This window comes from Hemisphaericaspora subhashii (assembly GCF_019202705.1).
Source record: "Hemisphaericaspora subhashii strain CBS 10753 chromosome Unknown scaffold21, whole genome shotgun sequence".
Lineage (NCBI taxonomy): Eukaryota > Fungi > Ascomycota > Pichiomycetes > Serinales > Debaryomycetaceae > Hemisphaericaspora > Hemisphaericaspora subhashii.
In genome coordinates this window covers 33,299-58,229 of record NW_026057348.1, presented here as the reverse complement: position 1 = coordinate 58,229, position 24,931 = coordinate 33,299, and the positions used below count along the sequence as shown (strand labels likewise).

Below are 24,931 nucleotides of genomic sequence, written 5' to 3'. Positions count from 1 at the left end.
AGAGAAGAATAATTATTTTTGCAACAAATTTTTATTTAGTTAGAAGAAGTTAAGTAAAGAAAAGAGACAAGAGTTAAAATGTAAACAAATCAAGACGCGTTTTTCTTTTAATGGTAGAAAATTTATTAGGGTCGTGTATAATTAATCAATAGAAAAAATGATTTTTTCACATGAATACTTACTCACATATACAACAAAGAAATGGCTGAGATTTTTATTATTTATTTTTTTTTTAATGTATGAAATGAAAAAGATTTTTGATCCAAAAAATAAATCCCTTGACAAGATCTCACATTACAACTGTACTACACTACCACAACCACTACTGTATCTCGTATTAAAAATGTACCATTCCCCCCCTTTCAATTAGTTGTTCTAGATTACATAGCATTTGTAGAAACTAAAAGTAACGCGCTTGTCATATTACTAATTACAGTTTAACATCGTACAATCTAGTCTACTCTCTCCTTTGTTATAGAATTGAATTTTATACGAAACAATTTTTATTTTTTTATTTCTTTCTGATCTCTCTCTCTTTTATTTACAATTTCAGAACAACAATAAGATCAAACACACCGTTTAATAAATCAAATAATTTCAATATATATTTATAATCACACCCGTTTCTCAAAAACATCCCATAGATAGTTATACGACAACCTCAAAACTGTGATAAATACGAGTGGGCATTTTAGTAGTTTTTTTTTTTAACACACCCAACACTTTTATTTATAATATTTGGCAACAACGTTTTTACCATCGTCTAACTTGTAACCCATACAAAAATATTATGAGTGTTGTAAATTCACATGAAGATTTATATCATCAATCATCACAACAACAACAATTAACGACTGCTTTACCAACATCCAAAGAATCATCATCTCCATTGGAAAGACGACCTAGTCTATTTACTCAACGGATAAAGAAATTAACTAAATCTAAATCTTATCTTAATTTCCATCAATATTTAGATACCAATAAATCATTAGATTCAACCACTTCTTCTTCAACTGAAGATCATAAACAACAATCACCAGTATCTCAATCGACATCACAGATGCTATTTAAGAAATTGACAAGAAATCCAACCAAGAAAGATGTAGATCAAAATCAACAACAACAACAATCAACTACTACAACTTACCCGGAAGAATATTTATTATACGGAAGATCAAGTAGTGGTACTTCATTAGATCCAAGAAACAGACATATCAAAGATGATTCAATAGATATACATTCAATATCAACTCAAGATGTGTTATTACCCCCACCAAAAGGATTCTTAGAAAAACTGAAAACCTTCCCACAACCAGAAGTATCTAATATTAATACTACTTCTACTACTACAAGATATCCACTACGACATTCACCTACAATGTATTCTCCTTCAAAATTAGATACAATTGATTCCTTTTCTGCAGTTACTAGTTTTAAAGCACAAATACCAAGACCAGAAATTGTTGATGAATTATTTGAAAAATTATTATCTATTAGAGTATTCCCATCTGAAGCTATTGAATCATTAAGAAATCAACCAACTCAAAGAAAATGGGAATTACTCTTAAGTGAAAATGATACAAATGAAAATTTTGACTTGAAATCTTTATCCCATAAGGCAAATCAATATTTTTCAAATAGAGAAACATCAACTCCATCAGCCAACCCTAGCATTGATAGAGATACAATCCCCCCTCTTCTATCCGAACAACAAGTGGATCTTAATGAAGATTTATACAATGGTGATCCAGTCACTCTTCGACGTCTGAAATCAAGAACAGTAACTATAACTAAAATATTCCCTCAAGCAGAAAATTTACGTAAAGCATCAAGTGGATCGACTTTCTCATTAGTATCTTCTGAAACAACATCCACAACAACAACTTCAACTCCACCAATAGGAACCAGTACCATCAGTACCCATGCTAATGGCAAGAAAATACGAATAAAAGATGGAAGTCCAGAATGGTTTGTTACTCGTATAATGTCAAATAAAATGTCAATTAAAGAATTCAAAAAACTTGAAAAGAAATTAGCTGAAAATCATAAATCTTCAAAAACTTCATTAAGTTGGATTCATCGATTTTGTAATGCTCAAGGAGAATTGGCCCTCGCGGTTACATTATCTCAAATTAATCGGAAAAATTTCAAATCAAATGAAGAATTCGATAAGGAATACATAATTGTCAAATGTTTAAAACATGTTTTGAAAGAAGATTTCCTTGATGATCCAGACTACTCATCAACTACCAAGGATAAACCCCATGTTCTTAAATCATTAACTCATTCCTTAATCTCCCCAAGATTATCCACTAGAATATTAGTAACTGAAGTCATGGTAATGTTGATGCTTTTACGAGATCGAAGTTTATTAGATAGTGCAATAACCGCTCTCTCAGGTCTTAATATCCAAGCTAATGAATATAATTTCAAATTTCAAAGATGGTTGAATTCATTTGAAGAATGTATAGATAAACAATCGTGGGAAATCTTGGGTAAACATAAAGGAGAATCAAACAATATGAAGAATTATTTCTTAATTACATTAATGTTAATCAATTCAATGGTTGAATTATGTGGGAGTCTAAAACGAAGAATCTTAATTCGTCGAGATTTTGGTGAATCAAGAATAATGGAAATTTTGGAAAAATTGAAATATGTCCAAGATGATAGAATTAATGATGAAATTGAGAAATATGAAGGATATGCTGAAGAAGATTATCATTTATATCTTGAATCCAAAAGTGGAAGTGCTAGTAGTAGTGTGGTTACGAAATATAAACCATTACCAACCGTTCCGATGGTGCAACAACAACAACAAGTGGATGGGAATTTTGTTGATAAACTGGAAGTATCTTCAGATACCTTTTCAACAAGGAATTTAACGGATCAGAGTACATCTTCGTTTACACAGGAAGATGGAGATGAAAGAGAGAGTTTTAGATCGAAATATCTGATTACAGTGGAATCACAAAAGGGAGAAGGAGAAGTGAAGGAAGGGATTCATAATGAGAATAAATCCTTCTCCACAACACTGTTACCTAGAGTTGATGAAATTGATCCTGATGAAAAGATAAAGAATATCTTGAACAAATTGGTTGAACTTAATCAAAGTGATAGAACACCACAAGAACTTAATAACATGTATAACATAATTGAATCAATCTTAATTGACATTTCTACCGGTGATGATGAAGATTTAGCAACTGATAATAATGAAACCGAAGGAGCAAAACCAATGTTTCACAGATTTTTCGATAGGCTAGCAACTGAAGATATCGCCAGACAAGCCATTTCGGAAGCTAGGACTCTCGCTCATGAAATCAAGCTTTTAAAAGCCCAAAATTCAAAACTTGAAGATCTAGTCAAGCTGGAAAATGTCCTCACAGTGGAGAAATTACAAGAAGAAAATGAAATACAACGGGATAAAATTGAGACTCAAGAGCGTCAGATATCTTTATTACAACATCAGATTAAACAATTAGAAAAGAAATCACAAACTTCTGGTCAACAAGTTCAATTCCAATCACCACAAAATTCATTGGATTCAGGTGGGAAAAATGATACAATTTGTTCAAGTTCATTTGTGAATGAATTAAATACCATTATTTCAAATTCTTCATCAACTAAAAAGAGTATTCCACATGCTTTCAGAGAGTTGAGACAGGAACGAATGAAGAATAATTCGCCGGAGCGGAGTACACCTAGCAGTCCTACGAAGTCTAGAGGATCTCCAAAGAAGAAAGCTGCAGAATTAGTTGCACCAGCTCCCCCACCGCCGCCTCCTCCACCACCACCACCTCCACCTCCAATGCCAGGATTTTTGAATGCTGCTGCTGGATCAGCTCCTCCACCACCAGCTCCTCCACCACCACCTCCACCACCAATGCCAGAGTTTATGGAAAGGTCGCAACTGACACCACTGGGTCCACCACCGCCACCTCCACCTCCAATGCCAGGATTCATGCAGAAATCTGTGTCAGCTGCACTGGGTGGGGCTCCACCACCTCCACCACCGCCACCTCCTCCACCTCCATTGATGTCAACAAGTGGTCCACAAGATATTGGGAAATTAATAGCTCAGCATAAAGCACTCGCCCACCATGACACTGGCTCTGCTCTCGATTTTGCCCCTTCAGTTCGACCAAAAACAAAATTAAAACAAATGCATTGGGAGAAATTAGAAAGTATCCAAAGCACCTTCTGGAATGACATTGAACATGAAGAGCTCTCGGAAAGATTGATTAAAGAAGGGGTATTGAATGAGGTTGAAAAAGTATTCGTGGCCAAGCCTTCGACTATCAAAAAACGACGTGATGTGGAACAAGATCTGGAGGGAGAAGATAATGAGAAAAAGAAGGCAATTAAGAAGGTTTCATTTTTGTCTCAGGATTTGGCACAACAGTTTGGAATCAATTTGCATATGTTTGGAAACCTTAGTGAACAACAATTGATCTTGAAGGTGTTGAGATGTAATTCGGATATATTGGAGAATATTAATGTTTTGGAGTTTTTCAATAGTGATAGTTTGGTGGAAATTAGTGATAATTTGTTTAGAAATTTGGCACCTTATTCGATTGACTTGAGACATCCTAAACATTTACCAAAGAAAAACCCTGATGAATTGGAAAGAGCTGATCGGATCTTTTTGGAATTGTGTTATAATTTGAGACATTATTGGAAAGCTAGGTCTAAGGCATTGTTATTCAGTCAAACTTATAGACGTGATTATACTGATTTAGTCGGGAAATTGAATACTTTAGATGAAGCTACTGATTGTTTAAGAAATTCGGAAAGTTTACGTAATGTATTTGGGATAATTCGATCATTGGGGAATTTTATGAATGATAGTTCCAAGCAAGCCCAGGGTTTCAAATTAGAAACATTACAACGATTGAAATTTGTCAAAGATGAACTGAATACCATGAATTTCTTGCATTATATTGAAAAAATCATTAGAAATTCGTTTCCTGAATATGGAACTTTTGTTGATGAGTTAGATGGATTGAATATGGTTCAGAATTTATGTCTTGATCAATTAGAGGCTGGATGTCAAGAAATTTCAAAATCGATAAAGATCACTAGTGATGCAATTGAATTGGGAAGATTGAGTAAAGTTGAAGAATTACATCCTGAAGATCGGATCTTGACTACCATTAGTGCTCCATTGCAAAATGCCAAGAATAAGAATAAATCATTACAAGAACATTTAAAGAAATCAATGGACGAATTAAACTCTTTGATGGTGTATTTTGGTGAAAATCCTAATAATGCAAATAGTAAGAACTTATTCTTTCAAAAGATTTTAAATTTTGTTAATGATTTCAAAAGGGCTCATTTTGAAAATGTCCAACGAGAGGAAGAACAAAGGGTATATATGGCCAGGAAGAAAGCACTCGAGGAAAGGAAAGAAAAGCGAAAGAGAAAACAACAAGAAGCCGAAGAAGCAGCAGCTCACGCTGCCGAATCAAGTAAGGAACCTAAATCCGACAGTGCTGACATTGATACTGCTGAAGAATCTCTAGCTGTTATTGATTCATTATTGGCTAAATTAAAAGCAACCTCGCATGTGCATGTTAGTGGGAGAACAAAGGGAAGAGTTAGGAGAGATAGACGAAGCAAAGCATTGTCGTTCTATTCCACAATGGCACCAGCGACAGAAGAAGAGGATGTGGTTAATGCTACCGTACCGCCAGTGGTTGAAAAAGAATATGAGAGTGTTAATAATTTAAAACGAAGGTTGACTACTAGAAGGAAATTATTGGATTCTGAAACTGTTTCGAACAAATCTGATGAAACATTGCTGAGAGCACAAGCTATGCTCTATAGATTACGGAATGAGGATAGTAATGACACTAATAGTGACCCAAGTAAGGTGTCCACTGCTGAGACCAACAAGGATAGGATATCAGATGTAGAATCGAATCCTAAATTTGTTGAAATTGCATAATTATAATAATATATAGACTAGACGTTTTGGTTAGGCTTTTGCTTTTATATAAATAGCTAATTTGATTAATTAATAGCATTTTCTTAATAAGAACCTAAACTCTGTAGATAATAGTCAATCTATACCTTACAGGCGAAAATTTAGCACGTGACAACAGGGTCGGGTAACAGTTTTTCAAATAATGAATTTTACAACAAAAATATGGACGATTGTCATAAAACTGAATTGCCTATAGTCTTATATCGTTAGCTATAAGAATTGATACAGTCAATAAACCAGATTTATAATATTTTTTAAATCTACATTAGATTAACCACCGTCTCAACATTTTCTTACTGTTTTTAAAATTTCAAACAATGTTGCGAAAAAAATTGCAAAAATTTGTGAGTGAAGGTTTTTACAATGCTTCTTATAAAATTACTAAAAACTTCTATAAAATTTGAGCTCGAGCACCGGCGACAATTGCTCCAATAGTTCTAGTAACTGTTGAGCTAGCTGTGACTTCCCTAAGAATAGCTCCCATGGTAATGGTGGATATACTAACGATGTCAGTAGTTGCCGCAGTTTGAAAAGTGGAAACACAGTCGTTATGTCAGCCTGTTACGAGCGATCACACGGAAGAGTTCACTGTGGTCGGCGAGAAGAGCTCTTCCGCCGTGGAAGACTGATAGCCAAGAGGAGGTCTTCCATGGCGTTTGTGCAGATTGTAGAAATATTGTTTCAGTGGACGTGCTATCTAAAATTATTTCTTCTGGTATAGCCCCATACTTGCTCATCCAACCTAAAATTGTTTCTTATGAAATAGCCTCAGATGTGCTTGTCAGTCCGAGAAGTATGGATAGGTCATAGTTGGAAGCTTCCACAAAACTAGAAGTGTTAGCCAAAGCATACATTTCAGTAATCTCTCATTAGCCACATCAGGTCTTTCATGAGGGATTCTTATGCTTGTTTAATATACCATTTGAGTCTTGGCAAAATTTAGAAGATCCTTCCTCAATAGAAAGATGAATTCAATTTCCTTGAGTTTTCAAGTTAGGCTCTTAATTTTTGATATTTTTATTCTTGAACGATAGGTTAGAATAGACTAGGTTGGTGGCTAATTTTCGGTCAAATGGTAATCAATTACCGTAAATAAAGTTTCAGATTGGATAGTGATTTTGGCCGCTGCTATACATTTAATTTACCTTTATATTCTTTTTTATCTGAATTTTGAAGATGACTGGTTTGATTCCAAGTCTAAAGTACCACACGCTGCCTACCAATTCCTTGTAATTATTCATAACAATTTGGTTGCAAAAAGGTACACAAATTCGTACAACTGACTCGTATATTTACTGAAAAAAAGAAATAAAAAATAAAATCGAAGTCAAAACTAAAAACTGAAAAATATGACTTCTCCTATAATTTCACATGTACCATAATATTCAAGAAGAGTCAAATTATAATTAAGAAGCATTAAATCTATTTGACTTCTTAATTAATTTATTAATAAAACAGGATCTAACATTTTGCTACAGCCGTCTGTTTCTTACTTTTATCTTTAAATCATTTTTCTTGCTAGCATTTCATATATATTCATTATATATATTAGTAAATACTAGGATAGTACTGACCAATCATATTGTAGACATATATGACTCATAGTTTTTGTTAACACAAAAAGAGTGAAGAAAAAAATTCCATCGGATTCTATTGCCTACTAAAATTTAACCACGCCACAACAACAACAGAGGAGAAGAGAAGAGAACAGCAGAAGACAAAAAACTGTCAAACAAAATTTTTTTTCCCGCCGATGACGGTGTACTGCATATAATGCCCCTCTCTTCTTTGTCTTTTATGAATCATCACAATTTCCATTCCATCCATCACTCATTCACTCGAATTGAGATTTTTCACTTTTCCACTTCCGCATCTCTTTTTCGTTTCTTCTTCTTCTTCTCTTTCAATCTGTCTTTCCTATTAGTCAGTAAGTTATAGAAATATAGAAGTATAGACAAACACAACTAAACCTACTTTTTCATTCTAAAAAATTGAAGTTAAGTTGTTAAATTAATTTTTTTAATTGCAAAAAACCAGTCGCTACTTCAATCGCATAACTAAAATTTTGCAAACGTTAATATCCCCAATTCCAAAGAATGCTAAAGTATAGGACTAATTCCCAAATGCTTAGATTGGCATTGCTTCAATCTACTACTACAGCAAGATCCTTCCATTGTTCTTCTATCAATTTAGAAGCTACTCTTATATCAGGTACAAAATTAGCGAAAAATATAAGACAAAATATTGCTCAAAAAGTAATTGATTATAATCAACAACATTTCAATATTGGTAAAGATGAAACAAGTTTTGACAAATTAAGGTATAAACCAAGTTTAACTATTATTCAAGTTGGTTCAAGACCAGATTCTTCTGCTTATGTTAGATCAAAATTAAAGGCTGCTCAAGCTTCAAATATTAAATCTAATCTTATTAAATTACCTGAAAACATCCCACAAGATGAATTATTGGAAAAAATTGATTGTTTAAATAAAGATCCAAAAGTCCATGGAATCTTAATTCAATTACCTTTACCTAAACATATTGACGAAACTTTAATCACCAATTCAGTAATTACTGATAAAGATGTTGATGGATTTGATCATTATAATGTCGGTCAATTATCTAAACGTGGTGGATCCCCACACTTCAAACCATGTACTCCAAATGGTATTATAGAATTAATTAAAACCACCGGAATCCCATTAAGAGGTAAGAATGCCGTTGTTATTGGAAGATCTGATATTGTTGGTGCACCTGTTGCTACCATGTTAAGAAATGAAGATTGTACTGTTACAATTTGTCATAGATATACTCAAGACTTACCAAAATTGGTATCTCAAGCCGATATTGTTGTTGCTGCTGTTGGGATCGCAGAATTTGTTAAGGGGCATTGGGTCAAAGAAGGTGCAATTGTAATTGATGTTGGTATAAATTATAAACCAGATCCAAATTCTAAAACCGGAACTAAATTAGTTGGTGATGTTGATTTTGAACAAGTTGTACAGAAAGCATCCTTTATCACTCCAGTTCCAGGTGGGGTTGGACCAATGACTGTAGCAATGTTATGTTCAAATGTATATGACGCCTCATTAATTCATGCCAAGAAAGCTCATGAACACGCTTTTAAACCATTACCATTACATTTACTTGAACCTGTTCCTTCAGATATTGAAATTTCAAGAGCTCAAAAACCTAAGAAAATCACTAGAGTTGCACAAGAATTAGGGATTTTGGATAAAGAATTAGAACCATTTGGACATTACAAAGCAAAAGTTAATCCAAAGGCTGTTATTGAAAGATTGGATGAACAAGTTGAAGGGTCACCCGAAGAAAAAGGTCATTATGTCTTAGTTGCCGGTATCACTCCTACTCCGTTAGGTGAAGGTAAATCAACTACTACCATGGGTTTAACTCAAGCTCTTGGTGCTCATTTGGGTTATAACTCAATTGCAAATGTTAGACAACCTTCCATGGGACCTACTTTTGGTGTTAAGGGTGGTGCTGCAGGTGGAGGATATGCCCAAGTTATTCCAATGGATGAATTCAATATGCATTTAACTGGTGATATTCATGCTATTTCTGCTGCTCAGAATTTATTATGTGCTGCTGTCGATACAAGAATGTTCCATGAAGCTACTTCTAAAACAATCTCTGGATTCTATAAGAGACTTGTACCAGAAAAGAAAGGAATCAGAACTTTTACTCCATCAATGTTGACCAGATTAGCAAAATTAGGTATTACAAAAGCCAATCCTGATGATTTAACTGAAGATGAAATTGTAGAATTTGCAAAATTAGATATTGATCCCGAATCAATCACAATCAAAAGAGTCGTAGATTGTAATGATAGATTCGTAAGAGAAATCACTGTTGGTGAAGGTAAGAATGAATCCTCCAAATTCCCTCCCCGTAAATCAGGAATGGATATCACCGTTGCCTCTGAATTAATGGCAATCTTGGCCCTTTCAACCTCATTGAAAGATTTAAGACAACGTGTTGGTAAGATTGTTGTCGGTACTCAACGTAATACTGGTATCGCCATTACTGCTGAAGATATTGGATGTGCAGGTGCTATAACTGCATTATTAAAGGATGCTATTAAACCAAACTTAATGCAAACTATTGAAGGTACTCCAGTTTTCGTCCATGCTGGTCCATTTGCCAATATTTCCATTGGTGCCTCATCAGTAATTGCCGATCAATTGGCACTTAAGTTAACATCTCCATCTAATCCAATTAACAACGGTCAGAAGGGTTTCGTGGTGACTGAAGCTGGGTTTGATTTTACAATGGGTGGTGAAAGATTCTTTAATATTAAATGTAGAACTTCTGGTTTGAAACCAGATACAGTTGTTTTAGTTGCGACTTCCCGTGCATTGAAATTACATGGTGGTGCACCTGATGTTAAACCTGGTCAACCATTACCAGAAGCCTATACTACTGAAAATTTGGAATTTTTGGAAGCTGGTTGTTCTAATTTAGCCAAGCAAATTGCCAATATCAAACAATATAATGTTCCTGTTGTTGTTGCCATTAATCAATTTGAAACTGATACCCATGAAGAAATCAAATTGATCCAACATCAAGCACTCCAAGCTGGTGCTGATTTCGCCGTCCCTTCTAATCATTGGGCAAAAGGTGGGGTTGGAGCTACCAAGTTGGCCGAAGCTGTAGTTGAATCAGTTAAATTATCAAATCAATTAGAAAAGCAACAATATTTATATGATGTTAATGAAACTGTTGAAAATAAATTATTGGCAATTACAACCAAGATGTATGGAGCTTCTGGAATTGAATTATCACCATTGGCAAAACAACAGATTGAAACTTATACTCAACAAGGTTATGATAAATTACCAATTTGTATTGCCAAGACTCAATATTCATTATCCCATGATCCTGCCTTAAAGGGTGTCCCAACTGGATTCACAGTACCAATTAGAGAAGTTAGATGTTCTGCTGGTGCTGGATATTTATATGCTTTAGCAGCTGAGATTATGACTATACCTGGTTTACCAACACATGCTGGGTTTATGAATGTGGAAGTAAATGACGAAGGTGAAATTGAAGGATTGTTTTAATCAAACTTTTGTAAATTTGTATAATACTTATATTTAAGATTAATAGACGACTTTTTTGTATTTTTTTACTGTAATAATTATCATTATACTATAATACATATTATTAAAAATTTGTCCAAAGAGAGACTATAAACTCTATTTCATCAAAAAAATGAAAACTCCCTTCGAGAGAGTTATCATCCGCGTAGTATACAAAATAAGGATTGGAAAGTATGAAATACACACAACAAGAAATGAAGACCCCCCTGACATGACATGATTAACCCACCGGATTGGCTTCTTTTGGAGTAGCAATTGGTATTTTTCTATTTGTCAAATTATTATTATTAACCGAATGAGGACGAGTTGAATTTGAACTGGTTTGAGATGGTGTTTGACTGACTGAAGGAGATGATTTATTTGGACCATTATTGGAAACTGGTCTGGATGCACTTGGAGATATTGGTCGTTGTTTTTGTCCCAGACGAGGGGTTTGATTATTCAGCTTCTGTTTAACTGGTCCCTGTGGCAGTGGTTGTTGATCTTTTTGTTGTTGCAATTGTTGAATTTGAGCTTGTTGTTCAGCTTGAGCTTGTTGTTTATTTGCCAATTGTTGCTGTTGTAAAGCTCTCATTCTGGCTTGTTGCATATATAGTTGTTGCTTTTGTTGTACAGATTCTTTCAATAAACCATAAGATTTAGACAATAACATAGAACCAAAGCGTATTGATTGAGTCTCATCACTTATGCAATTAAGTTTTGAAGGATCTAAACTGAATGGTTCAATAGCACCATTTTGATAATCGGATAAATCATTATCAAACAGCCAATTGGAATCCAATCTCTTGACAACATCTCTTCTACAATCATAAACATTTGGGATTTTTGATTTCCCTTCTTCATTTTCTTCATCGGAAAAACTCATAAATTCATCTAAAACATCATCAGGTCTAGAAATCAATCCTCTTCTATCAATGAAAACTCGATTATTTCTTGAAGCTCTCTTACGCAACCTTGCAATTGGATCTGATAATTTGTCTTCTTCATCAAATTCATTAGTACGTTGTCGTCTTTGTTGATATCCATATCCATTATTATAAGCATTAAAATTATTAGTTTCTATATTTTGTAATAGCTGAGCAATATAACTTGATGAGTTATATTTACTACTATCAATACTCTCTTGTAATAATGTCAGAAGATGGGGGAATGCTTTAGTTGGAATTAATTCACCATTGGAACCTCTGAATGTTCGAACACCAGGTAATGGTTTTCCTTCTTCTAATAATTTCTTCAAATGTTCACCAATATAATTTGAGGTATTGATTTGATGGAAATTAGTGGCAGCAATAGATGAATAAGGAATATGACTTAATTCGGTAGCATTATTATTTGTAGAAATATCAAAATGAGGTTCATATGGGTCATTAGTAAGATTAACAAATCCTTTGTCTTGTTCTTTTCTTTTCCGTAATTTTTCCAATACTGCTCGTTTAATAGTTTCATTCTTTTCTTTCAATACCAATGAAACAGTAACAAGTTCCATATCTGGAATCTTAGAAGGTGGTAATTTGACATATGCTTGACTGGTAGAAGTAGCATCTTGAGCTTGTTGTTGTACAGATTGTGGTTTGTCTTTGGAAACAGCAGCAGGAGCAGCAGCTGCAGCAGCCGCATTGGCTTCTTGCTTTCTCCTTTCCTTTCTTTTGATTTCCTTTTCTTCTTCGTCTTCTTTTGGTTTGACAATCTTCTTTCTTTTGTGAGGATAATATAAATAATCATCACCTTTAATACCAACAGCACGTTTCAAATTCTTACCTTCACAACGTAATTTAAAGATTTCAATTTCTGATTCCAAATTTTCCAACTTTAAAAGTTCACGTTTATTTACACACATGACTAAATCACGAGCTCTATGCAATGATTTTTGAAGCATTCTTATACGTTCTGCACCCAAAGTATCTGCACGTCTTGTTTTACGAGCTTGTCTAAATTCACGTCTTCTGAAACAAACATATGGATCACTATCGTTATCTTTTTCATTAGCATTAGGATCTTCAAATTTAAGCATTGGTTGAATTGATTTCCCCTTTCGTTCAATCTTTCTTTCTTTCCAATGCTCATAGATTGGTTTACCAAACAATTCAAATAATTTCGGTATTGGTCTTACTGAAGTTGTTGGGGATTCACCTGCCAATGGGTTTTTATCAAATAATGTGACAAATGGTTCATAATTCAATTCTTTGGATAATCGTTCTTTCAAGGTAGTTGTAGAAAGATATTCAATATTACCACCATTAGAAACAACATATGGATTACTTGTCTTTGCTGAATTTTTAAATTGATCTATTATATATGTGGATAATTCTTCATAAGACAAAATATTGGTTGGATCCATCGATAAGAATGGTTGTCTCGATTCTATAGTTTTTTCCAATCGATCACAAATAGTTTCAAATTCTAGTTCTGTACATTTCCTGGTATTTTCATCCAGTTTATTCTTTTTTGCATTGGGAACTTTTGGATAAGATTTCGTCAATACATCTTTAAAGAATTCTTCATCTATTTCATCCATATTATATTCAACACCAACAGTATCCTCTACTGTTGCACTGAACTTTATATTAGATTTTGGTTCTTTAAATTTCTGATCATTATAATATTTATGAGCTTCTGGCCATAATCTTGATGCATCTGGTGTTGGGATATATACATTCACGGGTATATCTTCTTTTTTAGAAGAAGAATCATCACCTGAAGTCTTTGAGCCCATTAATGCTTTCTGGGCAGCATTGATGACTTGTTGTAAATGGACTTCATCTTCTTCATTTTTATCAACCCCAGTTTCTATAGAATGTAAATCTCGTGGTGGTTGTGTTCCGTTTGAAGATGCACTTAAATGATGTACTTGACTTGGTTCCAATTCATTGTCTAGGGAAGGTAAATCGCGTTGTTTATATATTGTCAATGGTTGTTTAACTGATATTTTCCGCTGTCGGAATCGTGCACCGGTAGCATGTTGTTTGGCAGCTTTACTTTGGGTTTTTGCTGGTAGTATTGCCATTATATTATGATTTGTGTATATTCACCCTGACAACTTAATGGAGGAAGAATAACCCTATTTTATCTACAGGAATGATGCTCTTATTTATTTGATGCAAACTGAAAAATCAAACAGTTGTTGTTGTTGTTGTTGATAGTTGGATGGGAATGTGAAGAAAATTTTTTTTTCGGTGCTCTTAACTATTGCAGGATGGATGTAAATTTGTATGAGTAAAAATTTGATGGATGAACAAAATTTGAAGTGAAATAGGGGGTGGATTTTTTGGGAAATTCTTAATAATTTGTAATGATGAAATTCATGTAAATTATTTTAAGCTTTAGAACAGCTTAGTTGAATGTAATATGATCAATATGATACAATGGAAATATAATAAGATGATGAATATCTTATTTATTTAGATTGATTAAGTGTTGTAGATACCTAATCAACTTGATCAATTAAGTTAATTGGATGATTGTTATTCTAATAGGAGTATTAATAAAAAAATGTCCAACAAAAAGTTTTTTTTTTTCTGTTCGCTTTTGCCTTCCAATTTATTAAGTGACAACGAACTAACAACAACAACAACAAACCTTCCTTAATTTTGTTAGTGGCAAAAAAAAAAAAATTCATATTTATCACGTGAGTAGTCACGTGAGGATAAAATTCCCCCATTTATAGGAGTCACGATGGGAGTGGTTAGTAGACCATCTTAAAAGTATGGATTCAACTATAATCCATATTGCTAAGATCCAATGACGGAACCACTATGAACTCAGGTAAGCTTAGATAATAATTTTTAGTTCTGAATTGCTTGGGGAAATTCAAATCAGTGGGGGCAATACTTACAACCATACTGTTGTAAAAATGCTGTTGGTGTAGCAGCCGTTAAAAATTCACTTACATCAAGCTACAAACTGTCTCCAGACATTCATCTATATTGAATTCATAATAATGAATGTTGTTATACTTGGTATCTGTCTGTGGGGTATAGTTAGTAACTATAACCAGATGTGTTGCAAAGTAGAACACTTAGTAGTTATTGGTTTTAGATTGTATTTGTTTCCCAATGATTTGTAGTTGGAAGAAGGTGATGATGTTCCAGAACCATTAGCACATGATTATATGTGTCTGAATGACCTATTCATTGTATGTAGTAGTAGTAGTATAACATTGTAATAAAAAGAAGAAAGAATTTAAAATTAAATTGAAAAAAAAACTTTAAAAAAGAAAAATCCTAAAAAGAAAAAATTAACAAAAATGTAAGAGAGTATTGTATGCAGGAACTGACAATTTAATAAGCGATTTTATATCTCGGTGTTTATGTTTCTCTCTCCGTGGCTATTGATTTCTAAATACCTTTTTTTGGGGAGTTCAATACTACTTTTAGATCTATAAGGTATTTATCAAGCCAGGAAATTGAATTAAATGTATCAATCCATAAAGTGTATGCTCTATTCTATCCACAGCAGTGTGTATTTCTATTTACTAAGCTTTTAGTTTAATGAGTCTAAATCAATTTAGGAGGGAGAAATTCCCATGTTCATTGTTTTTTTTTCTCTCGACGTAATTTATAATTCAACTTAGAGTCTCCACCCCACCCATCCGCTTGACATCCTCGTGCCAATAGCTATTCCTGAGGGTTGACTCTGTTGTTCATCGGCACATAGAATTATTCACTCACTGCCAAATACGCAATCAGTTCATTCAGGCATACTTACATAAACACATCCACCCCCATAAAAACTTATAGACTTATACATAAATAGACATTTGCAACACATTTTACGAATATGACTCTGATTACAATACCAAAGGAGAAATTACCTTCAACAACTCCATTTTTAAATTCAGTATGTCCAGGATTTAATCAATTAGATGATAATATTCATTTCACATTACAAGAAGAACAAAGTGATTTACCAACTGGATTACTTAAATTTAATTGGCCAATAACAAATACAAGAAATAATCTTATTGCAAAATTAGATGATAATTATTTAAATATTTCAAGACCTCCTTTCACGAATAATAATGAATCAACTACTTATGTCAATTTACCTTATCATATTACTAATCTATTTAAACGAGTAGTTGAACATAATGATAAATCAAAAGATGGGGATATTCATATTGGTTCAAATGTTAATCCATTAATTCATGATCCATTTAAATTTACAAATTTAAATCCTGGTTGTATTTCAAGAATCATTCAATTGGAAAATGATTTAGATGAAGAGGATGACGTTGAAGATCCAATCAAGAACAAGCATAAACTCAATAAATTCGCATCAAATTTCAATCGATTATTAAATTTAAAAAGAACAACCCATCAACAAAATCAATTAGTTTATAAAAGTTTATTAAGTGAAAAGCCGAGTATAATTGAAAAGATATTAATATTCGATGAAGATAAATATCAGTCGGAAATTAAGTCTTCAACTACTCATAAACTATTAATATCAACTCATGTTAACATATTAAATATATTTGCATTAGATCAAAATTCAAATTATAAAAATACAAAATCATTCATCAGTGAGAAACCAATTGTTTACTTTCCTGATGATTCACCAGATACCCAACAGCAACAACAGCAACCACATAATCCACATCAACAACCTCACCCAATAGCAAAATCAATGTCTACTCAACATTTACGTCAATCTACTACTCCTACACCCTCAGCGACATTTGAAAAATATCAAAAAGTGATTGAAGAACCAATCTTACGGATTCAATTCCGTCAAACTTCAATAATCACTTCAGTTACAACATTTATGACTCAACTGCAACCACATTTATTACTTGGATTAGATACTGGAGAAATCATCTTAATTAAATTATTCGAATTAACTTATCAAATATTTGATAATTTAGGAATTAATGATAATGATATCATTATAAATAATTCTGCGGTAACTACTATGGAAATTATTCATCATCCAAATTATGAATATTTGATTATGGTTGGATTTTCAAATGGAGAAGTTATGATTATTGATCCAAATGCTTCGGAATCATCTAATATCAATGTCTCGCTGGATGAGAAAATATCAAAGAGAGCAACATCACCCACTCCACAACCAAAATATACCAAACAAATAGTAGGGAAGGATTCATTTGTCACTTATTTCAAGAAATTCGATCTAAGTCCATTATCTACTTCCCCATCATCCCCCACCAAGAAAACTACACAAACTAGTCACATCTACTACCCACCCTACTTAGTAGGTCATTTTAAACTAAGTCAAAAGCCAATCACGGCAATCACATCCACCCTACAAAATAACCCACATCATCACCACCACCACCATAACAATCCACACCATCATTCGGAACTTCTCCCGCCATTGATCCTCGCCATCGCAGCGGATGACGGCCTAGTCCGTATCTTTGACCTTTTATTTACATATGGATACAATTATGCCAATGACGATCCTAATTGTAATACAGTCGTCACAGATATACTCTCCAATTATTTCAATGATGGAATCTATGATGTTGAATTCAGTCCCGATTATAAGTTTTTATGTATAGTCGGTAAAGGAGACTTAATTGAAATATTCAAGATGAATTATTATAATATGAATGGATTACTTGCCAAGAATGCTGCTGGGATTAACACTGGACCCACCAGTCATCATAATCTCCCTTCAACTAGCAATATTGATTCTATTACTGGCAGAGGAGCAGGGGGCAGATCAAGATCTCGTAGTGGGACGGTAAATAGTATGAATTCAGGGAATAATGGGTTTTCATTAGGGATGCTCCTATCTCCGACTCCTGCCGATCCTAACAACCGACCTGACCCTTCTTCTACCGCAGCCCTTCCAGGTCCAAAGAAAGATCAATATCCACCTATGATTAAAGATATTCAAATCATTGGCAGATTTAAGGGTCATTCAAATACTGTTAAATCAATCCAATTCGTAAAACAAGATGATAGCAGTAATCTGCTGGGAGTTGTATATAAATTAATCAGTTGTGGGAATGATAGTAAAATAATCATATGGGAATTTGATTATAAGGCATTACCAAAAGTTAAAAAACCAAAACCGGTAATCACAACAACAATGGGTACAATGGGAAGACGGGATAGTTCGAGACGGAGATCGTTTTATGATAGGAAGAAACATATGCTGGTGGGACATACTCCAAGTCCTGCGACTCGAAGAGCTGGTAGTGTGACTGGCGCAGGTGGAGGCGCCGCGGGTGCGGGTGCGGGTACGGCCTCGCGTCGTCTTTCAGTTGCTGCTGCTGATGAAGTACATTCTACTTCATTGACTAATTTGAATCATAGTACGAGTATGAATATGGCAAGTATTTTGACTATAAATGATAGTGGATCAGAAATAAATCATACCCCGAAACAAAACACTCATGATCAAATTGAGATTGTATTGTCGTTGTATAAATCGTTATTTGATATACGTACAAAGAGACATTATAAACGATTAGGGAAGAAACAAGGTCCAAAATATAAAACGATTATCTCACCTATTGTGAATGATAAATTAGTTCCACTGATTGATATTCCATTATGTGTGGTTGATTTTTCTAGATTTGTAAATAATGGAAAGATTGATTCGGTTTATTTTGATGATGTTACATTTTGGTGTTTTGCTAAGAATGGAGATATTTTTAGATATTCAATTTGTTAGATAAAACTAGTAGATAAAATAAGATATATATATAATAACTATACAAATAAATGACCTAATAATGAAAAACAAAAGAAAAGGAATCAAAGAATTTATTGATAATTATTGAATACTGGATTCATATCCAATCCAAATCCTAATTCCTCATCTAATCGTAAATATTCATTTCCAGAAGGTGTAGTTTGAGTAATGTCTTGATATAATTGTTCATTTATAAAATCATTTGATGCAATAGACGTAGTTGCCGTTGTAGTAGAACCAGCTGTAGCGGCACCTTGTCCTTGTCCTTGAAATGAAAATTCATTAATCTCTTGAGGTTTTGGAATTTGATAATATTGTTGTTGATTTTCCATCAATTGTTGTGGATTAGTATTTACCATTGCAGTATTTTGATTATGAGACATATATTCATAATGAGGATGTTGAGTGATTGGAGTTTGAGAAATATCCATTGGTTCATATTGGTCCAAAAGGGCTTGAGCTTCAACATGTGCTTGTTGTTGTCTTTGGCTTTCGAGTTGCTGTCTTTGTCTTTCTTGCTCTTGTTGTTGTTGTTGACGTAATTGTTGCAGTTGTTGTTGTTGTTGTTCTCTTTGTAATTCTTGTTGACGTTGTCTTGCTTCCTCTTCTTCTTGTTGACGCTTTTGTTGGATTTGTAATTGTAATTGAATTTGTTGTTGCTCATCAATTGGTTTTCTAACAAATTCTCGGAAATTCTTAACTTCTTCAATTATTAATTGTTTCATATCTTTTATATCATCAACTGTTTCAAACGATTTAAAATCAAATTTAACTTGACATTCAGGTTCATCTCTTTCATCATGCCATATTTCCAAATATTTATGATTTAATGCTTCTTCTACTGAAATTCTTTTTGAAGGATCTAAAGTTAACATTTTTTCTAATAAATCAAGGGCCAATGGACTAGCATCAGGATATAATTGTTTATAATGAACCTTTCTCATAATAGGTAAAGATCTAACATAATTTTGAGCTCTAGTTGAACCAATTCTAGTTAAAGTAGATTCAGGTGGAGTACCCAAGATTAATAAGATTTGATTTAATTGATCAACATAATCTTTTCCTCTAAATATGGGTTTCCCACCTAATAATTCTGCTAATATACATCCAACAGACCAAATATCAATTGCTTTAGTATAATTAGTAAAACTTAACATGATTTCAGGGGCGCGATACCATCTAGTAGCAACATATTCAGTCATAAATCCGGCATTTTGTTCTACATCTTCCAGAAATCCTCTAGCTAATCCGAAATCACAGATTTTTAATTCACAATCAGCATTGACTAATAAATTGCCTGGTTTTAAATCACGATGTAAAACATCTGCTGAATGAATATATTTTAATCCGCATAGTATTTGATATATGAAGGATTGATAATGAGAATCTGTTAATGGTTGACCCGATCTAATGATTTGATGCATATCACATTCCATTAATTCTTCATAAAGATAAACTTCATTGAAATCTCCAGTCAATGGATTAGGAATGATATCTAAATCATATAAACAAGTAATATTCTTATGACCTCTAAAGAATTGTAATAATTTTAATTCACGAAGTGATCTTTTACAAAGAATTTTCTTACTGAAAATATTGGTAATTTTTTTAATTGCAACATAAGAACCATCAGATGAAGATGAAGTATTGGCTGAATCAGGACTGGTTGTAGTTGAAGAACCATCATCATATTTAGCTGATACAACTATACCATAAGCACCATGACCTAATTCTTTAACTATTTTGAATCTTTTATCAATTATGAATTCTTGGTTGTAAACTTTATTAACAGTTCTTCCATAATAGACTGGACCAGCATCAGTTCCATCAGGATTAGTATTACTTGGGCGAGATGCCATTGTGTTAAATGTATAAGTTGAAGCAGTAATAATAAGTAACGGAGGGGTGTGTATATAAAATAGGGAAGTGTTTGATTAACAAATCAATTATGTAGTAATACAAGGGAGGTTTATATATAAATAGGGTGGAAGTGTGTGTATGTGGATATACTTTATACTTCTTCAATTGACCTTTGGCTATTCAATTGAGGTGGTGTCTATAATATTGATTGATTGTAGTAGTAGTAGTAGTAGTGATGGATAGGTAGTGTAAAAATGAGCACCCTTTTTATTGGGAGAACTGGGGGATTTGCAAATATACTGTGAACAAAAAAAAAGATCAAACAATTGCAACAAACTGTATAAATGTGTTGTTGTTGTTGTTGTTGTTGGGAGGAGGAGGAGATTGAATTGAAAAACCAAAGGGCAGCAAGTCAAAGGGATAAAAATGGCTTGAAAAAAAAAGTGATGGATAGGATGACGTTATTTATTTTCCTGTGTAAGAGATTCCCTATCAAATGAGAATGTGGAGGAACCAAAAAAATTTTTAAGGGGGGGAGATCACAAGGTTAATTAATTTGTTATTGTTGTTGGCTTGAACTTAATTTATAATAACCAAAAGGGTTGCACTTTTATTGATGTTCTTCCAAAATTGGTGGTGTGATTTGAATGACATTGGGATCATATTAACTTATATTTATAACCTCTATTCTTAATAACCTTAAGATTATTAAACTTAAACTTATAAAATTAAGAAATTTAGATTGCAAAAAAAAAAGAGAGAAAGTTATTTTTAGAAATTTATTCACAAAATCATTTTGAATCAAAGTTTTCCAACAACCCATCTTCAAAAATAGCTTTTTGGCACGGCTCTTTTCTAATTATAAAAAAATAAATAACAAGCGCAAGCGCATTTACACCATTTCTAGAAGAGTAATGTTTGTGATATCTGCATCTTTCTCTGTAGCACGGGTTCTCGAAAACCCATTCTCTCAGAATAGTTCAACCTCGCTGCCAAATCAAGTGAATAAAATATTAAAATGTTGCAGCCAAGTAAGCTGATTATATCCATTAGGAAAACCTATTTATAACTAATTCCCCTCCTTCTTTCATTTTGATTACTATATCCAACCACTGCCAATTATACTTCAAATATAATTGAATTATAATTCAATTGCGTAAGCCGCTATTGTCTTCTCCTTTCAATGGGATATGCACGCGCAGATTTATTATTAACTTAAGGATGGTGAGTTTAAAGTTAAAGTCAAAATCAAAAAATATCGTGCTGCATTTCGTAATTCCAATTATCTTATATGAATCACAAAATCGAAAATCACAAAATAAATCTATTTTAAGAAACATCCAAATTTTATACCGAGACTTTTTGGCATTTTATCACTTGACCCATTGCTCTTTCTAGATAAGGGGCCAATTAGATTTAGAATTACATTAAACTCTGATGCTTTCAGACTTTCGACAGATTCATTAAAAAGAAATAATATGAGCAGGAATAATAATAATCGCTTGTTGCCAATTCTCAGATTGGCGACCTTCGAGAAGCTAGTCTTTTACGAATAATTATCCTCGTAACCCCTTCGCGAATCGCTAACGACCCTACGTAATTGTGCCTGATCGGACTTCTTTGTTGCAAAAAAGTATTTCACAAAAACGACAATAAAGTTGAAGTTGGTTATATTAGTAGCCCTTGCATTAATTGTACTAAAAATAAACCAACTCTCTCTCTATCTCTATAAATAGACTCAACTTAAAAACAACAAACTATTTATAATTAACAATCTGATTGGATGATATAAACATATGTCGAATTTTGTGTATTCTAGGCATATCCTTTATCCTTTAAGTATAAAGTTAATCGCTTTAACCCATCAACTATGTCTTCAGTTTTATTACCAAATCCGACTCGGAGGTACCCCTTTCGGTTATCAAATACCTCCCCTGGAACAATCAATGTCTTGTATTTTTCAACCAATTCTACACACATCTCATAAGTATCAATATTATCAATATTCACTTTGATAAAACAAGTTGAACCACCTTTCGGTTTAACCCAGGAAAATATTCCTCGAGATTGGTTGATATACTGTTGCAAAATCTCCAAATTCTTCAAACAAATTTCATATCCTCTTTTAACAATAACTTTATAGTTTTCAAGAGCAATTGTTGCCAATTTATCATCAATTGTACTTATCGAAATCATATTGTAGTCACGTTTAGCATATAATTCTTCAATAATTTCTTGGTCCCTAGTTACAATCCAACCTAATCTTAATCCTGCCAAAGAGAATGCCTTTGACGTTGAACAAGTCAGAATGGTTTTATTATAACCATAATTAACAATCGATTTGGGTTGCTTCGCATCAATCGAATGATATAATGGACGATAAACTTCATCACACAAAACGTAAATGTCATACTTCTTTACCAATTCCACAATCTGCTTCATAATATCGTCTCCCCAGACTACCCCAGTTGGATTGTTAGGATTATTAATAACTAAAAGCTTTGGAGAATGAGTCTTAATCAAGCCTTCCAACTCTTCAAGGTTTGGTAAATATCCATCCTCGTATTTCAAATGCCATGGAATAACATTTCCTCTATTTCCAGAAAACATTCCTGAAACAGAAGCTAATTGCTGATATGTAGGATCAACCACGATTACTTTATCATCCTTATCTACCAAACTATACAATGTCAAAAAATTAGCCCCAATTGCTCCATTCGTAATGACAATATCATTTGGAACGATCTTATGTTCAGGATCATCTAATTCATTATAAACATTAGCAATTGCTGATTTTAACTCTGGAGATCCACGAATATGTCCATAGGTTAAGCATGTATTTAAAATATCGTCACTGATTGATTTGGCAAGTTTTTGGTCGGGGATTAATGCAAATAATTCATTGAAACTGATTGATGCTGTACATGTTTCTGCCATGTTGTAATCAATCTTGGTTTCATATTTATCCATGAATTGCTCAACTGCGAATTTCTCTTGTTTGACCATGATTGGGTACTTGTCTTATAAAGTGGTGGTTGCTGATGGTGGATTGGGTGGCGGTGGTGGAATCGGAAAATTTCAGTTCAGAGTAAAATTGGTTGGATTTTGTGCCAACTAAAGACCCTGCATTTTTTTAGATAAAGCCGCTAAGGTTTCAACATCATCCATTGTTGTGGCTCGGTAGTTCGAGATTGATGCTATTTATTGGAAATTGAGCTTCTTTAAAAAGACTAACTCTATATAACCTAGTAGGTCATTACTATGTACTATTCCTCTCATTTTTAAGATAGAACTTGGAAATCCTTTCTTACCTCTTGTTGCAATAAACTATTTTTATGTGTAATTATTGCAAAATTTAGTAAAAAAAATAATCAAGCCACAACACCAAAATTTTTTTGTGATTATTCTGAAGATACAACAACGTATACAAACTGTTCGAGCTCGAGAATTATGGAACAAAGGGTCAATTCGTTCACATCCAAAGACTCCCTTTCTCAAAAATAATTGTATAACTCTTATAGCTGTTTGTACTATACCTACATGAAACAGCAATAAGTCTGCAATGGATCTCATCCTTCATGACGTAAGATTGATTCGCTAATTCTTCCAACGAATGGTTCCAGGCGTGGATCGAACGTGGGGAGAAAACAAGACACAGCAAGATAATCTAAATTCGGGGAGCTTCGGACTAAGTATTACATAAGTGCCTCGCAGAATGCATATGTCACAAAGAACTCGTCCTATAAGAAATTCACAATTAATGTCTAGTGATATTTTTATGCAACCTGAATCCTTTGTTCCATGGTTGCGAAAAAAGTCACGTTACATTTTTGATGTTGTACAGATATTCTAGAAGACTCGAATAGAAAGGGGTTCCAAACAAAAGAGCTATCTGCATGAAGATGATAAACGAGGCAGCTAGCCGAGTACATGCTCAACGATCCTCCCATAATGGGCCGTTGTTATTATATAATGCAATTTCGATCGTATAGAGTGTGTGTAGGTTTTCGGAACATTTAGTGTCTGAATTCTAGGTTCAAGGGGGCGAAGTTCTAGATTCAGTTCCTGTTTCAAGTGGTCGATTTCAAGTATCCTGTTTCACTCTATAATCCGTCATTTCACTTCCACGGAGGTTTGAAATGGCGGACAGATAAGGGGAATGTCCAGAAAAAGTTCGGAGTCCGATAATGGGGTTCTCCTACTATAAAAAAATGAAACGCGAATTATATCAGACAGAGGTTACATTTTTCCTGTTGTAATGTAAAATTCACAATAATGCGCGTCTAGATAATAT

At 33.5% G+C, this 24,931-nt stretch overlaps 6 protein-coding genes across 6 annotated transcripts; 3 read left to right on the top strand and 3 right to left on the bottom strand. All coding sequences in view use genetic code 12, as the record gives it.

Annotated features, from left to right (window-relative positions):
• Positions 1-790: 790 nt before the first annotated feature.
• Positions 791-5,950, top strand: BNR1 (Bnr1p; the record flags this gene model as incomplete). The annotated part of the gene is made up of 1 exon (XM_049408383.1): positions 791-5,950. The coding sequence occupies one exon, from the start codon at positions 791-793 to the stop codon at positions 5,948-5,950; it is 5,160 nt and encodes a 1,719-aa protein (XP_049262270.1).
• A 2,135-nt stretch (positions 5,951-8,085) lies between these two features.
• On the top strand, positions 8,086-11,070 carry MIS12 (Mis12p; the record flags this gene model as incomplete). The annotated part of the gene is made up of 1 exon (XM_049408381.1): positions 8,086-11,070. One exon carries the CDS (start codon positions 8,086-8,088, stop codon positions 11,068-11,070), a length of 2,985 nt encoding a protein of 994 aa, XP_049262269.1.
• A 259-nt stretch (positions 11,071-11,329) lies between these two features.
• EPL1 (Epl1p) lies at positions 11,330-14,113 on the bottom strand (the record flags this gene model as incomplete). Its single annotated transcript, XM_049408380.1, has 1 exon — positions 11,330-14,113. One exon carries the CDS (start codon positions 14,111-14,113, stop codon positions 11,330-11,332), a length of 2,784 nt encoding a protein of 927 aa, XP_049262268.1.
• A 1,772-nt stretch (positions 14,114-15,885) lies between these two features.
• On the top strand, positions 15,886-18,756 carry J8A68_004422 (uncharacterized protein; the record flags this gene model as incomplete). Its single annotated transcript, XM_049408379.1, has 1 exon — positions 15,886-18,756. The coding sequence occupies one exon, from the start codon at positions 15,886-15,888 to the stop codon at positions 18,754-18,756; it is 2,871 nt and encodes a 956-aa protein (XP_049262267.1).
• Positions 18,757-18,848: 92 nt separating this feature from the next.
• On the bottom strand, positions 18,849-20,636 carry MKC1 (mitogen-activated serine/threonine-protein kinase; the record flags this gene model as incomplete). The annotated part of the gene is made up of 1 exon (XM_049408378.1): positions 18,849-20,636. One exon carries the CDS (start codon positions 20,634-20,636, stop codon positions 18,849-18,851), a length of 1,788 nt encoding a protein of 595 aa, XP_049262266.1.
• A 1,816-nt stretch (positions 20,637-22,452) lies between these two features.
• J8A68_004420 (uncharacterized protein) lies at positions 22,453-23,643 on the bottom strand (the record flags this gene model as incomplete). Its single annotated transcript, XM_049408377.1, has 1 exon — positions 22,453-23,643. One exon carries the CDS (start codon positions 23,641-23,643, stop codon positions 22,453-22,455), a length of 1,191 nt encoding a protein of 396 aa, XP_049262265.1.
• Between the last annotated feature and the right edge of the window lie 1,288 nt (positions 23,644-24,931).